Genomic DNA, 15,333 nt, shown 5'->3' on the forward strand with positions numbered 1-15,333 from the left:
CCCATGAGTTAGCCACAGTTCAGAGTTTCTTGTTTTATTTTTGTGTATTTGGTTTTTCAAGACAGGGTTTCTCTGTGTAGTCCTGGCTGTCCTGGAACTCCCGCTGTAGACCAGGCTGGCCTCGAACTCACAGATCCACCTGCCTCTGCTTCACGAGGGCTGAAATTAAAGGCGTGTGCCACCACCGCCCGGCTCTGAATCTCCTTTTAGAGAAATGATCAGTGTCGCAGCACTTGACGACAGTGACATTGACTTTTAAGTCTTCTGTTGTCAAACTTGTGTTTCTTTGCCAATATACTACCACCACACTGCTAGGCTTAGTTGTTACACTGTGGTTAAGGTTAAGTCTCTGATGATTCTGGACGAGGGAACAAGTATTCAAAATGGCAATTGTCCCTATGGGAGGGGTTTGTCCTGTGCTCTCTTATGAGGCTACAGCCAGACTGCCATTTATGACAAGTCTTGGGCCATCCTGGGCCATCCTGGGCCAGTCTACTCATTTTGTTTGATCATCTGTCTGCGTAGCCAAGGCTGTCCAATTTCTGATCCTCCTGCCTCCACCTCCCAAGTATTGGAATTACAGGACATTGTACTTGACCTCATTTTTTTTTTTTTTTTTTAAAATCTTAGCTTCGAAACAGTTCCTGGGGATAGTTGGAAGATTTGAGTATCTCTGGGATGTCACTGTCCAGTTTTGAAATAATTTTGTAAATGGGTTTCTTCCAGGAAGGATCTGAGTCTTTCCCTGCGGAGACAGCCCTGAAGAACTCCTGTAATGTCAAGGTGGCAATTTCCAAGAAGCAGTCTGGGACCTGCATCCCCAAAGACACCCCCAAGAAAAGGAAGAAATGAGGCTGGAAGTACTGGCACCATGGCGAGCCCTCTGGCAGTGATGCCTGTCGCTGGCTCAGAGTATCTCTGCTCTGCTGCCCCAGGTTCTGCAGCCCAGTACTGACCTGTTCCCTTGTAAAACACAGGCCTTAGATGACCACCCACGGAGACAGTCTTGGGAGCAAGTGTTAGAGACTCACAGGAGTTACTCGGCCCACCAATTAGGCGTGTTTCAGTAACTAAGCAGGAAATGAAGGGAAATGAGAGGTTGTAGCATCCTTTTCCCTGGACCTGTTGTGAGAAAGAGCGCCCTCAAGCTTATGACTGCTGTACTGCATCCCACCATCCTCCAGGGCTCAGATCCCAAGGGCTTCAAGCCCTGTTTCCAAAACCATTTGAAGGGGCTCGTCCAGGACCTTCACCCAAATTGGCACCATAGGTGATAGGACGTCCCACAGGCCTTCCAGATGCAGCTTGGGTGGGGAACTGCTGCCACTGCCTACCAAATAGCCATCCCCCCCCCCCTTGGAAGGGTAGACGGGTGCTGCCAGCTCACGCTGTCTCTAACCCTTTCCTCCCCTATAGATAGGCTTCGGTTTCCAACCATGTTCTGGCTGTGGAAGCCCCAGACTGTACACTCGTGAGAGAATCAATCAACTCCCATGATCACAGTGAGAAAGGCAAGAAGAAAGAAATGCAGCCTGTGACCAGGCACCCGAGGAGGAATCCAAAGAGCTGCCAGCCACCCAATTGCCTGCCCGTGCCGCTGGACACTGAGGCTCTAAGGCACCACCATGCACCTTCACAGAGGCCCCAAGAGTTTGGAATTCTTCAGCCTTGTGATATCCAGAAAGAATTTGAATTTGCCACCCATACAGAACTGAGAGAATGCCAGAGCCATGTGTTAGTAAGAGCGGAAGTTGTCAAAAAACCTAGGCGACAAGTAGATGCGGTGATGGAGCCCAGTATTTGGCACTACACCACCTGGTACTGAGCACAAAGGCCAACAGTCTCTGAACCTGATAAATACAGAGTAGTAAGTCCAGCATGGCAAAGCCCTGGCCAGCCAAGATCTGATCAGCTTGGCGAGATTTGCTTTATCCATCTGTTGCCTGGAGGAGGATTAGGAGGCTGTGATCTTTGTTGGTGATACAGAGATTGCCCTCTGGCTGCTGTAATTCTGAGTGACTTAAGGACACGGTGGATGTATTTAGAGAGCCAGCCATTCAGAGAAAAACACATCTCAGATCTCAAGGGACTCAGTGCATGTCTTACCTCAAAGTCATTTCCCTTGTTATAGTGTGTATTGAGAACTCGAAAAATCTCTGAGTCACGGAGAACTGTCAGCATTTTGGGGTTTGTGACACCATCCGAAATTGCTTGCCGAGCGTACTTTTCCATTTGGATGTAATAAAACTCACGGAAGTTACTGAACCATTTGATCATCTGGGAGGTGATGCAGCGGTTGAACTGTAGGAACAAGGGGTTCGTCACGTCAGACTTTTGCCACAGGGTGCTCTCTGTCAGAACTGTCAGTGTCCAGTTCAACATGGGATCAATGTGAATGTTCAACTACCAACAACTTTCCCTTCAGAAAAATGAGCCACGGGTGCTGGCCGGCCCTGTGCAGTCAGACTCAAAACTCCTACACTCACTAGAAAATAGATTTCATGTACTAGACTTCTGGGCTTTTATCCATGTGTCTAAGCATGACTTAGGGTCGGCCCCCAGAGCCAGGAGGAGTAAGGGGCCAAAGGGAACGGGAAGGGTGTGGACCCAGGAGCAGCTTCCTGCAGCTGGAGCTGCAGAGTGAATGGAGGTCTGAATCCGTGTCTACCGTGGGGATTTGCGTGACTGAAAGGCCTCTCAGTCTCTGAGGGGTGTCCAAAGTCGTAAGAGCCCTTACCTCACAGCCCAGAGTAGTGGATCTCAGAGATTGCCTGTGCGTACAGGCAGGCTTTGGTTCCACCCTGCAGTTTGATTTTCCTTACCAGCACCTCGATCTGTGTGTACTTCCGCTCAGTTTCGAGACTCAGCAGGCTGCATGGGCGTTTGATATCTTATATATATTTTTTGAGTGGGAGTCAAACCCATGTCTTTACACATGCTAGCCATGTGCTGCACCACCGAGCTGCATCCTGAGCCCTTACATTTTACATATTTCTTTACTGCTTACACATTCTTTTTAAAAAGAAAAGAAAGAAAGGAAGAAAAAGATCTGGGCTTTGGCTATAGTCCAGTGGTAGAGCTCTTGCCTACCATGCCCAAGGCCCGAAGTTTAATCCCCAATTTAAAAAAAAAAAATTATTTAGTGTATGAGTGTTTTGTCTGCATGTATGTATGTGTACCACATGCATGTAGTGCCTGCAGAGGCCAGAAGGCATCGGATCCCCTGGACTGGAATTAGAGGTGATCGTGAGCTGCCATTTGGGTGTGGGGAACCAAATCCGGGTCCACTCCAGGATCAGCAAGTGCTCTTAACCCCTGAGCCCCATTTATTCTTTTTCATAAGGTCCCACCAAAGAGTAGTTACTGACCAAAGAGTCCGATTACTGCTCTCGCTTCCCTCCCCTACCCACACTTCCCATGCACTGCTGGGATTATCTGCTGCTCAAAGGCCTACGCGTTCTGAAACCCACCTTTTGTAGGAAACGATACAGAGATCCATGGTTTTTCCCAGACAGTCTCAGAACTGGAAATTGCACCAGCTCCGTCAATAACGTGAAGGCAGTGAAGTCCTAGAACTTGCCTCTCACCCTGGGAAGTTACACAGAGGCTGAAACACAATGTGTGACTTTACCTGAACATCAGGGAAATAAGCTTTCAGGAGGCTGGAACTGGGGTACCGCGTGAAGAAAAACATGAGCTTGGCCTTCTTCAGGTGACCAGGGCTTAGGCCTTCCTGGATGTGCTTTGGTGTCAAGGAAAAGAGCATCTTAAAACACCAGCTCACTTTCTGTGCTGATGGCACTCACACAAACACGGGAGACACTTCCGAAACTCCCCAGACTTCTCCAAGACGTGTGGCAAGCAGCAGCCCTACAGAGCGACACAGAATGGGAGAAGCAGGGATTCTCCATCTACCCAGGGAAAGCAGCCAGCCTTTGTGATGGGAAGCAGAGTGGTCAGGGCAGCTGAAGCCTTTCCACTAAAACTACCAAGACGACTGTGCTGAACCTACCTGCAGAGCCAAGCCAGTGCCTCTAAGAGAGCATTTGGACAGGGAGGCAATAAAGGGCCAAGTGAGCCAAGCGGTGGTGGCGCACACCTTTAATCCCAGCACTCGGGAGGCAGAGTCGGGCGGATCTCTGTGAGTTCGGGGCCAGCCTGGGCTACAGAGCGAGATCCAAGACAGATACCAAAACAACACAGGGAAACCCTGTCTCGAAAAACCAAAAAAAAAAAGGGGGGGGAGGCAAGTGATCCGGTCTACACCGATTTTGTTATTATGACAAAATCATGAAGTTATAGATGCATGCTTGTAATCCCAGTAATTGGGAGATGGAGGCAGGAAGATCAGAAGTTCAAGGTCACCCAGCCTGGGGATTCATGAGACCCTGTCTCCAAATAATAATAATAATAATAATAATAATAATAATAATAATAATAATAAACCAGTTTATCAGGTAATTCTGCCAGATTATCCAAGAAATGATTGCCTGTTCTTTGTGGTTTCTGTTTTAGTCTTGTTTTCTTTTTCTTGACTGAATGGGGAATTTGCTATATTTTTCTCTTCTGGAAAACAGATCAGATAAGCCCGAAGCCATCTGCATCATTAAGTTGCACAGTGTTCAAGCATCTTGGTGTGTGAAAGTCACATCTCATGGCTTAGGTGGTAGCAGTACAGTGACCTGTAGCCTGTGCGCTTTTTCAGAACGGGGTGGGAGAAGACAGCTCTCCCACAGACAAAGCGCTTGGAAACCTCAGGCAGAACCTTCCTTCTACCTCAGTTTCCTATAAAATAAGAGAGGAGTCGCCTCAGTGGTCTCCTGGCTAGCCAGGCAGAATATCAGATCCCACCATGCACTTGCTCTAGAGAAGTCTGTGTCCTGGACTACATCTGTGCCCCACCTGGCACCTGGTAGAATGTCCCATTGTGCAGCTCAGTCTCCTGTGGTACCTTCCCCTTATAGAATTAAGCCTTGCTCAGCCAGGGCTCACAGGCTCCTATCCAAACCTCTATTAGGACTTTAGACTCACTGGAACTTTCACTACAAGTGTTGTCTCCCTCACTGAGGCTGTGAGTTCTCTGGGGCAAGGGCTTGATCTTATCTCTGTTGCACACACCCATCCCAGTAGTGCCAGGAATAGTAGATATTCAATAAACGCTTGTTAAAGAAGTGAGTGGGTGGTCCACATTAAGTCAGATATACGTATGGAAAATCATACTTCAAGCCACCCCCCCCCCAGACAGGTTTGCAGGGGTCCTGGGGTGCTGCCCCCTAGCACACATGAAAGTCCAGAGTTAGCGGGGACAGTTAGCGGGCTGCTAAGGAGCATTCCATGAGTAACCTTGGGTATCACATCCATTTAACTGTAGCTGTATGACAGCAATCCCAGTAAGAAAAATCGGGTTAGCCAAAAGAAACGGAATCCACTGAATGTAGATGGCCAGGCAGCTAGTCTGCTGTGTGGAAGACCCCATCCCCTGCCCTACTAGTTTATAAAAGCTGGGGAAATAATTATGGATTCAGGAACCCCAAATCCTAAGTTAGGGTACCAATTTGGAACCTATTAGCTGTGTGATCTGGGACAAGTCACCTAACTTCTCTGGGGCTCCTTTCTAAAATGTACAGTGGTTAAAACTTGTGCTTGGCCCTTAGATCCTGGATGTGAATCTTGCATCCTCACTTGCCTGTTTTGTGACCTTGGACAAGTTAATTTGCTGCTTGCTCCTGCCTCTTTGGATACCTGATCCTCAGCCATAGCCCTTATCTGAGACACTGGGCCAAATGGAGTTCTGAATTCAGAATTTCAGGTCTTTTATAAAGGGTTAGTGAGGGGCTGGGGAGACGGTTCAGTGGTTAAGAGCACTGATTGCTCTTCCAAAGGACCCGGGTTCAGTTCCTAGCACCCACATGGCAGCTCACAACTGTCCATAACTCCACTTGCAGGGGACTAACATCCTCATACAGACATACATGCAAGCAGAAACACCAGTGCACATGAAATAAACAGGAGGCTAATGTGGCAGCAGGGGCTGAACGGGAGAAAGTTTATAAATAGCCTCCAGGAAGTTGTGCCACCAACAATACTTGAACTGATCTCAGAGCTTTTAGAGTGTGGCGTGGTGTGATGGTGGCCGTGTTTGTGTGACCCACCTGCCACGGAGCAAGCCCTCAAACACCGCCATCATTATTATTACCCTGTCTGGCTGCTGGGGACGCATGGAGCTGTGCACACTTCTGCCTTTTAAAGGACCCTGCTTTGTGTGGCTTCCATGGCCCAGAGAGAGCAACAGTGCATACTCTAGGCAGCAAGGAGAGGAAATAATTGGAGAAGGTGGCAGAATGCTTCCTGGGAGCCTCAGATCATTGCAAAGAACACCTACTGTCCTTGGCCCGTGGAGCCAGGACTGGGCTAGCGCTGTCTTGGGGTAGTCCCCCAAACCTAAAGCTCATCCTCTTCCCACCAGGCATATGTAGGTGGCTGAAACTCTTGGCGAGTTGTGGGCTGTCTTCTGTGGGGCTTGAAGATCTCATTGAGCCAGAAGCTCACCATTTCAGCTAGGTTCACTGTGCAACAAAGCTCTCAAGCAGGATCCACCTGTCTCTGCCATTGGGTTACAGGCATGTGCAGCCATGCCTGGCTTTTTTATGTGCATGCTGGAAATCCCAACTCAGGCTCTCATGCTGGAGAAGTGAACACTCTTACCCACTTAGCCATCCACCCAGTCCCAAGAAATAATTCTTTTTAAGGGGGACCTTTTACCAGGTGGTGGTAGCACACACCTTTAGTCCCAGCACCTGGGAGGCAGAGGCAGGCCAATCTCTGTGAATTCAAGGTCAGCCTGGTCTACAGAGCTAGTTCAGGACAGCCAGTGCTACACAAAGAAACACTGTCTCATTAAACCAAAAATAGATTTTAAAAAATTTAAAGGAGGGTCTTTAATAGAGAGTCTAAGCCAGTGATATCTTATCAATGGCCCAGACAGGTAGAATTTCCCATTTCCAGTCTGGATAAGGATATTCTTATTGCCCACAGAGGGAGTGGTGGAGAATAACTGTTTCTTAGCATTGCTCTTAGGGTTTCACGGCCTTCCAAGGAAGCCTGAGCTTCAGGGTGCTTCTACCACTATAAACCAGCAGGGGGCGCTCAGAGCACTCAAGAAACAAGGCGGGCGCTGGCCCCTAGGGCTTAGAGCCTTGCAGCCACCAGGCAAACAGGATTGTTCACACATGAACATAGGGCTTCAGACACAGTAACCTGAAAGCGTGACTCCATGCAGTCAGTGAGAAGCTACCCATCCTCAGCTTGCTAAGAAGAGCAACATCCAAAATACGCTTTCTGGTACACTAGTCCTACAAGTTGCTTGATGGAAAAAGGATTCTTTAGCCCTCAGAGTTTATTCTCTTGAAGCTGCACATCTGACTTGAGCATAGTAAAAGCTCTGGAAAATCACAGTTAAGAAACTAACCAAGTAGTTACCCAAGCTACATTTTCTTCTAACTTAACAATTTCCACCTGGGGCAGTGGTGGCTCACACCTCTAATCTCAGCACTCTGGAGACAGAGGCAAGTGAATCTCTGATTTCTAAGCTAGCCTAGACTACAGCGTGAGTTCCAGGATAGCCAGAGCTACACTGAGAAACCCTGTCTTCAAAAACAAAACAAAACAAAAACCAAAATAAATAAATAAATAAAAAGAAAGGAAAGGAAAAGAAAAGAGGTGGAGGACTCTGCCTAAGGATTATGAATATAATATAGTAAGATCCAGATGGCCGCAGGGCAGCTTGGATGTCTTGGGCTTCCCCAGAGAGGGGGAATGTCTTTGTCTTATCTCATGTGCCCAGCCGTCCATCTCTGACAGCTGCAGCTTCTCTCTCTCTCTCTTTCTCTCTCTCTCTCTCTCTCTCTCTCTCTCTCTCTCTCTCTCTCTCTCTCCCTCCTCTCTCTCTCTCTCTCTCTCTCTCTCTCTCTCTCTCTCTCTCTCTCCCCTCCCTTCCTCCCTCCCTCTCTCTCTCTCCAAAACAGGGTTTCTCTGTGTAGCCTTGGCTGTCCTGGAACTCACTCTGTAGACCAGGCTGGCCTCAAATTCAGAGATCCGCCTGCCTCTGCCTTCCAAGTGCTGGGATTAAAGGCGTGCGCCACCACCGCCACCCAGTTGAAAGCTTTCTCTTAAGCTGAAGGCTTCTCATCCTTGCCGCTGCTTTTGAGGGTCAATTCCCTGAGGAAAACTACGCTTTCACCCCTTAGTTCTTGGTTCCTTATGTATTTATCATGACTGCCTGGACTATGCGGAGTTCCTGTGTTGAGGACTATGAGGTTTGGGGAGGTCATACCTCAGATGAGGTAGCTCCTTTAACCCTCTCTGCCTGGGAGAATGGCAGCTGGTAGCCCAGTTAGATAGAGTTCTTCCTTCCGTAGGGCACTTCTCTCATCTTTGGAAGCCCATTTGAGTTTAGAGGCAAGTAAACAAAATCATTTCAGACCCAAAGGAACAAGTCCGTTATGGCAGAATCTGATGGGTTATGAAGTAAATGAACCTCCCTATCATATTTAAATCCTAGAACACGGTCCACTTGGTTATGAAACTAATCGGCTTTGAGACATGAGGCAGAAAGGCCAAAAGCGTATCAAGTAAACCCTGAGAAGGGCAGGCATGGTAGCTCACACTTACGATCCCCACTTTGGAGGCTGTAGCAGGAGAATTGCCGAGATTCAAGGCCAGCTGGAGTACATAGTGAGTTCGAGGCCAGCCTGGCCTAAAGAGTGAGACCCTGTTTTAAAAAAAGACATTGGGAAAACAAAGCTCTTCTCTGTATAACAGGTATCTGCCCCCACTTCCTCCCCCAATTCTGGTTTTCCTGTTTCTCTGGGTGGTGACCATGATGCATCAATGACCAGCAAAGGATATGTGGATGGAAGAGAAGGGAATCATGTCCACCATGCCCTGTAGCATACCCTGCTCCATCTTCACAGCGGGTAGGAGAGGCCGGCTTTCCAGGTGGACAGGGGCAAAAGACGGGGGGAGCTGCTGCTGGCTCAAAACCCAGGGTTGCTGGGCAGACTCTGGGGAGGTCTGACTTTGGGAAGATGAGGCCTGGGGAGGGCTGCCACTCCAGTGGCCATCGGGTCCACGGCCCAGAAGCTGGCTGAGAATCTGATTTTCCCAGATGTGGGAAGGCTCAGCTGTCAAGGGACAGTTTGGCAGGGGACTCTGATACGATTTGGGGACTGCTCTCGGAGAGACAGGACACTTAGGAGAATCTAGAGGCGTAGCCAGTGATGATTTGCCCAAGAGAACCCCAGCTTGTGGCTGGACCCTCCTAGGCAGGGTAGCAAGAGCAAGCAGGTCCTTATAGGCACTTCTCCCTGGAGGTGAGAGCTGCCTTCCGCCCTCTGCTGCTAGCCCCTGGCAGCTTCCTTCCGGCTGGGTGAGGTGGCTCGGGGGATCCAGTAGCACCTGTTGTAACACTGCGTCCACAGCCTGGGACACGGCCCTGTTGAGTTCTTTCCTCAGAGTCTCCACTAAAGCCCGTGGTCCGGAAGGATGGAGCATGGGCTCCTCTGACTGCTGTGGAACCTCGGCGGTTCTGGGTTCTACTGCCCCACAGATGTCTTTGTTGGAACTCTGGTGGGGGTTGCTCTCCGTGGACCAGGGGCTAGACAGGAAGCTGTTCCTCTGCTTTGGCCTCAGGGGGCTTCTTTGCTGAGTCCCTCCTGGGCCCTGCACTGGCGCTCTGGGCTCAGTGGCTTGTAGGACATGCTCCTGCAGATGTCTTAGCTGTTGCTTCAGTAGATGGAGCTGTTCTTTCACCCGGGCGCCCCCCTTCTTGGGCCCTCGATCCCAGGCAGGACCTGATTTCAGGGGACCCTGGTGCATGGGAAGGCTCTGCTTCCTCTTCCGCTCCCGGGCCTTTTCTGGATAACATGAGCTCTCCCTGGCTCGCGAACTGCCTGACACCAAGGGACCAGGAGAGAGACACATGCCTCGGACAATAGTCTCTACTCTGGCCCTCTTGGCCTGGATGTGCTCATCCCCAAACCAGTCGGCGTCAGTGAGGCTGGAGCTAGGCAGCTGACCACTGAGAACGGAGGAGTCTCTGCTCAGCTCTGCTGTGGGTGGGCTTCTCTCGCGTTCCATGCAGGTTTCTGCTAGGTGGGACTGAGGAGAAGGTAAGACAGGAGGTGGATCCATCACCTGCCTCCACGGGTGCTTGTGTGTGCAGAGACCCCTGAAGGAGCTCAGGGCCTTTGAGTGCCCCGCTGAATTGAGCAGCCAGAGGTGTGCCAGCCGTGCTGAAGGTCGGCCTCACACTCAGAGGGGTGGAAACTAGCTGCCTCAGGGATTCAGGAAGGCCAGGGCCACAGAACCTGGGGCGGACTCCTGAAATGAAAGACAGGAAGAAAACAGTAGATAACCAATCGGAGCGAGGCTTCGCAAACTTGAATATGCAAAAGGATCACCTTGGGAGCTTGAACAAGTACAGCTTTCAATCCAGTCAGTCTGGAACAGAGCAGAGAGTCTGCATTTCTAACCCAGCTCCTGGGTCATAGTCATTGGGGCCCCACTCCGAGAAGCTTCCAAAAGTGAAGCTCTTGGGGTTGGGGCAGAATAATCAATACTAGTGGCAGCAGGGTGTGGTGGTGCACACATTTAGTCCCAGCACTCATGAAGGGGAGGCAGATAGTCTCTGTGAATTAGAGCCCAGTCTGGTCTACATGAGTTCCAGGACAGCCAGAGCCACACAGTGAGACCCTGTGTCCAAACAACAGCCAATGATGATGGAGGCCAAGCCAGCAGCTCGCTCGCCTTCCCTGGGCTCTGAGCAGGGCAGAGGGCTTCGCTAGATCACGCACAACTAGTGAGATGTCAAACTAAGCCTGGTCAGGTCCAGAGTGGGCCAGAGCAACAGAGTCACCTGGTCACTCGTGTAAAATAGCAGCGCCCATTGGTCCAGTTAGAATAAATGGGACCCTGGCCGTGGGTCTTACATAGCCCAGACTAGCCTTGAACTTACTATGTGGCTGAGAGTCACTCTGAACGTCTGATTCTCTTGCCTGTCCCTCCCAGGTGCTGAGAAAACTTGCCTGCACTCTACCAACTGAGCTGCATCCCCGTATTTGTTTGGTTTTTAAGACGGTGTCTCGCGATAGTCCATGTGCCCTTGACCCCGAAATCCTGCTGCTTCAGGTGCCCAAGTATTGGGAGCTACCGCACCTGAACCCAAGAATCTTACTTGAAACAAGTTTGAGAGTCGTTGCCATGTGACCAAACTGCTGCCCTGGATCCTTGAAACCAGATGGTGCATTGTTAGTTTAACCATCTACTCCGTGACTACTTACGGAGCACCTGCTTGGATCAGGCCTCCTGTGCAGCCGGAGGACTGGAAGACCGACCGGCAGTCGGGGTGCCACGTGTAGTGCAGGTCAGTTGCAGAAAGAAGACATCCCACGGTGAAATTGTAAGGCCTATGTGGCAGCAGAAAGGTCCAGCCTCTTCTGATGGACTGAACTCCCGAACAGCCTTACAAAGACATATTTATTGATTGTTACACAAAGTATTTCCTCATACCAAGGTCCCTAATCTAATTTACATGTCTTACTAAAGGGGAGCATCACATGCCCTCATGACTTTATCCTTTATTATGTGTCCTTTGTAATACACAATACAAGAACCTCAGGTGTACCTGAGGCATCTTGTGACCAATGTCATGGGATGGCTGCAATGCCCCTTCAGCAAAACAATCAGTGTTTTCCACAGGGATTCTTCAAGGTCAAAGTACTTCTAAAAAACCCCAGATAGAGTGGCTGCTGAATTCCCACAACAGCTGGGGGGGTCTGTTCTCAGGATCTTGTCGGTCTAGGAGGGAAGCAGAAGCCCTCCAGGTGTGAAACCTGCTGTGAGGACAGCATGCCAAGAGCAGAGACTGGGAGAAGAGCTAAGAGGGAGCTGTTTGCAAAAAGCCACCAGGAAATGTTCTGTCCACCCAGAGTCTACCCAGGAGGCCATGCAGAGCAATTCCAATGAACCCGTTGTCCCACGGGGAGCCTCAGTGTGTCTCACGCCTGCCGTGGGCCTGGGTTACTTCCCCATTTTGCAGACAGGTAAACATGGGCTTTGTGACGTCCCGAGCAACTCCCAGTTACTAAAATCCCAAGTTGCCTGACCCCCAGCGGCCTCCATTTGAGAGATGGGTTTCTCTCTCCGTTAAGCAGATTCGCCATTTTCTACAGGAGATAAAGGAATTAATTTTCCTTCTACAAACATCGTGTTTGCCCCTCTTGAACCAAATCCTCGCTAAAGGGGCTGAAGAGATGGCTCAGCCGTGAAGTGCTCACCACACAAGCACAAGGACCCCCAGAACCCACATAAAGTCCTGTTTTGGTGGTGTGTGCCTATAATCCCACCACAGGAGGCAGACCGGACCTGGCTGGCCAGCTAGTCTAGCCTAATCAGTGAACTCCAGATTATTCAACCACACACACACACACACACACACACACACACACACACACACACACACACACATTCACTCTCACATACACACACCTGCAGACCACACACACACTCACACTCACAGATCACACACACACACACTCTCACATACACACACACACCACACACACACACTCTCTCTCACATACACACACCCGCAGACCACACACACACACACACTCTCGCATACACACACACTCACAATACACTCTCACACACACACTCACACACACACCACACATACACTCTCACATACACACACCTGCAGACCACACACACACATTCACTCACACTCACAGATCACACACACACACACACATACACTCTCACATACACACACACACCACACACCTGTACAGACCACACATATACACTCACAGACCACACACACACACACACACACACTCACAATACACTCACACACACACACTTACACCATACACACACTCTCACATACACACACACACCACACACCCGCACAGACCACACACAAACTCACACACACATTCACTCACACAGACACACACATACTCATACACACACACACACACACACACACACACACTACTGGCAGCTGAGAGCTGACTTATTTCTGCCCACTACTATCCGGAGGCTGATTCTTCTGGTGGTCTGTAGGCCTCCAGTGACATCTACCCTCGGCTTTAGCCTCCCCCTCAGGCTGCCGGATGCCAGGTAGAGACACTCAAGTTCCCCATGCTCTGCCAAGGAGCAGAGGGCAGTGATACCCGCAATGATGTCATGGGGGAATACACCACTAACAAAGTTAGGATCTTCAGTCAGATTAGTTAGGAGAGTCTCATTTTGAGTAAGACATTTGTAAATCATTAAAATAAAGATCCAAGTGTGATAGCTCAAGCCTCTAGCCCCAGCATGTGGGAGAGAGAAGCAGGAGGATCTCCATGAGTTTCAGGCCATCCTGGTCTCTATAGTGAGTTCTGGGTTAGCCAGGGGCTAGTATAGTGAGACCCTGTCTCAAAAATACTTTTAGTTAAAGAGGTAAAAATAGATGGACTTGGGAAATTAACAGACTGAAAACTTCATTATTGTTACATTCGTAATAATAATGATTTGTACTTGTTGAAGAGAGAAATGTCCCTTAACTTCCTGTGACAATTTGACCCTGAGTATTATAACGTATATGTGAAAAGTATTTTTAATACTTATCTTTTTATTTATGTGTGTGCATGTGCACGCGTGCGAGTGAGTGAGTGAGTGAGTGTGTGTGTGTGTGTGTGTGTGTGTGTGTGTGTGTGTGTGAAGACATGTGCTCCTCTGTGTGGGTGTGTGTGAAGGCATGTGCTTTTCTGTGTGGGTGCACATGTGTGCAGATGCACAGGCCAGAAGGGGGCTTTAGATCCCCCAGAGCAGAGTTCTAGGTGGTTGTGAGATGCCGGATAGAGGTGCTGGAACTGAACTCTGGTCCTCTTCAAGAGCGGCAAGCCACTGAGCCAGCTCTCCAGCCCCTAACATAATAGTTTTTATTTTAAATATATGAGTGCAAATAAGCATTGCCTTCTTAAGCAGTAAGGAGGGTGTGAGATCTCCTATATATGTGAGTGCTATAATCTCCCTTTTGGTTGATGATGTTTTCTCCGTGACATAGCCATGACAATAATTTTCTTTTTTTTTTTTTAATTTTCCTTTTTTAAAATTTTTATTTCATGTGCATTGATGTGAGGGTGTCAGATCCCCTGGAACTGGAGTTACAGACAGTTGTGAGCCGCCGTGTGGGTGCTGGGAATTGAACCCTGGTCCTCGGGGAGAGCAGCCAGTGCTCTTTACTGCTGAGCCATCTCTCCAGCCCTGACATTCATTTTCTAAATGCTTATGTCTGTCCACAGAGTCAAAGTCGTCCTTGACTTCCCACCAACTGTCAGCTTGTCTCGGCGCCCTGTGAACACGGTCCTGACAGAATGCTGGCCTTTGTGTTTTGAGCGGTCATATCCCTCTGCCCTCCATGCCCTTGCATGAATGGTTCTTCCTACTTCTGTTGTTTGCCCTGGCTGTGAGGAGGGCTACCCACCAGCCCCACACCTGGCCTTTCAAAAAATACAACAGATATGTCATCCCATCTCTGAAAACGTCAACTCTCTTTCCATATAGGTTTCAGGCTCCCTCCTTGTGGCCTCCAGGAGAGCCTGATTGCCAATTTTCATCCAATAGATGTTGGCTGATGGGTTGAGTTCTTCTGTAGACACTTGATCTTACCAAACTTTTCATCTTCTCAGTTGTGACTCTGCAAATCCTCATGTTCCACTGTGATAGTCTGAATGTAATTGGCCCCCATAATCTCATAGAGATTGGCACTATTAGGGGGTGTGGCTTTATTAGTGTGGGTGTGGCCTTGTTGGCAAAAGTGTGTCACTGTGGGGGCGGGCTTTGAGGTTTCTTATGCTCAGGATACTGCCCAGGGAGTGAGTCGATTTCCTGTTGCCTGCAAGATGTAGCAGTCTCAGCTCCAGCACCACCTCTGCCTGCACACCGCCATGCTCCCCGTCATGACGAACCTCTGAAACTATTAGCCGCCACTCCACTGAAATGTTTTCTTTGTAAGAGTTGCTCTGGTCATGGTGTCTCTTCACAGCAATAAAATCCTAACTAAGACACACAACCATAGATTCAATCACCTGGGTTGAAAATACTACTTTAAAAAAAGGATTTTTTTTTTTTTTAGAGGGGCTGGAGAAATGACTCAGTAATTGAGAGCACATACTGCTCTCTCTCTCTCTCTCTCTCTCTCTTTTGGTTTTTTCGAGACAGGGTTTCTCTGCATAGCTTTGTGCCTTTCCTGGAACTCACTTGGTAGCCCAGGCTGGCCTT

At 49.2% G+C, this 15,333-nt stretch overlaps 1 protein-coding gene across 1 annotated transcript; it reads right to left on the reverse strand.

The window, feature by feature from the left end:
- Positions 1 to 626: 626 nt before the first annotated feature.
- Positions 627 to 10,191, reverse strand: Prox2 (prospero homeobox 2). The gene is made up of 4 exons (XM_006982872.4): positions 8,908 to 10,191; positions 3,632 to 3,739; positions 2,107 to 2,301; positions 627 to 812 (listed from the first exon to the last, which is right to left on the reverse strand). Exons 1-4 carry the CDS (start codon positions 10,189 to 10,191, stop codon positions 627 to 629), a joined length of 1,773 nt encoding a protein of 590 aa, XP_006982934.3.
- Positions 10,192 to 15,333: the final 5,142 nt, after the last annotated feature.

Source organism: Peromyscus maniculatus, chromosome 14 (genome assembly GCF_049852395.1).
Source record: "Peromyscus maniculatus bairdii isolate BWxNUB_F1_BW_parent chromosome 14, HU_Pman_BW_mat_3.1, whole genome shotgun sequence".
Classification (NCBI taxonomy): Eukaryota; Metazoa; Chordata; class Mammalia; order Rodentia; family Cricetidae; genus Peromyscus; species Peromyscus maniculatus.

What these genes read in the sequence shown, in the direction of transcription:
- Prox2 (XM_006982872.4), bottom strand. Translation starts at nt 10,191, where the DNA reads ATGGATCCACCTCCTGTCTTACCTTCTCCTCAGTCCCACCTAGCAGAA. An exon ending in CTTATTTCCCTGATGTTCAG is followed by an intron (nt 2,302 to 3,631) that starts GTAAAGTCACAC and finishes TTGTTCCTACAG; the next exon opens with TTCAACCGCTGCATCACCTC. An exon ending in ACAAGGGAAATGACTTTGAG is followed by an intron (nt 813 to 2,106) that starts GTAAGACATGCA and finishes TTGGGGATGCAG; the next exon opens with GTCCCAGACTGCTTCTTGGA.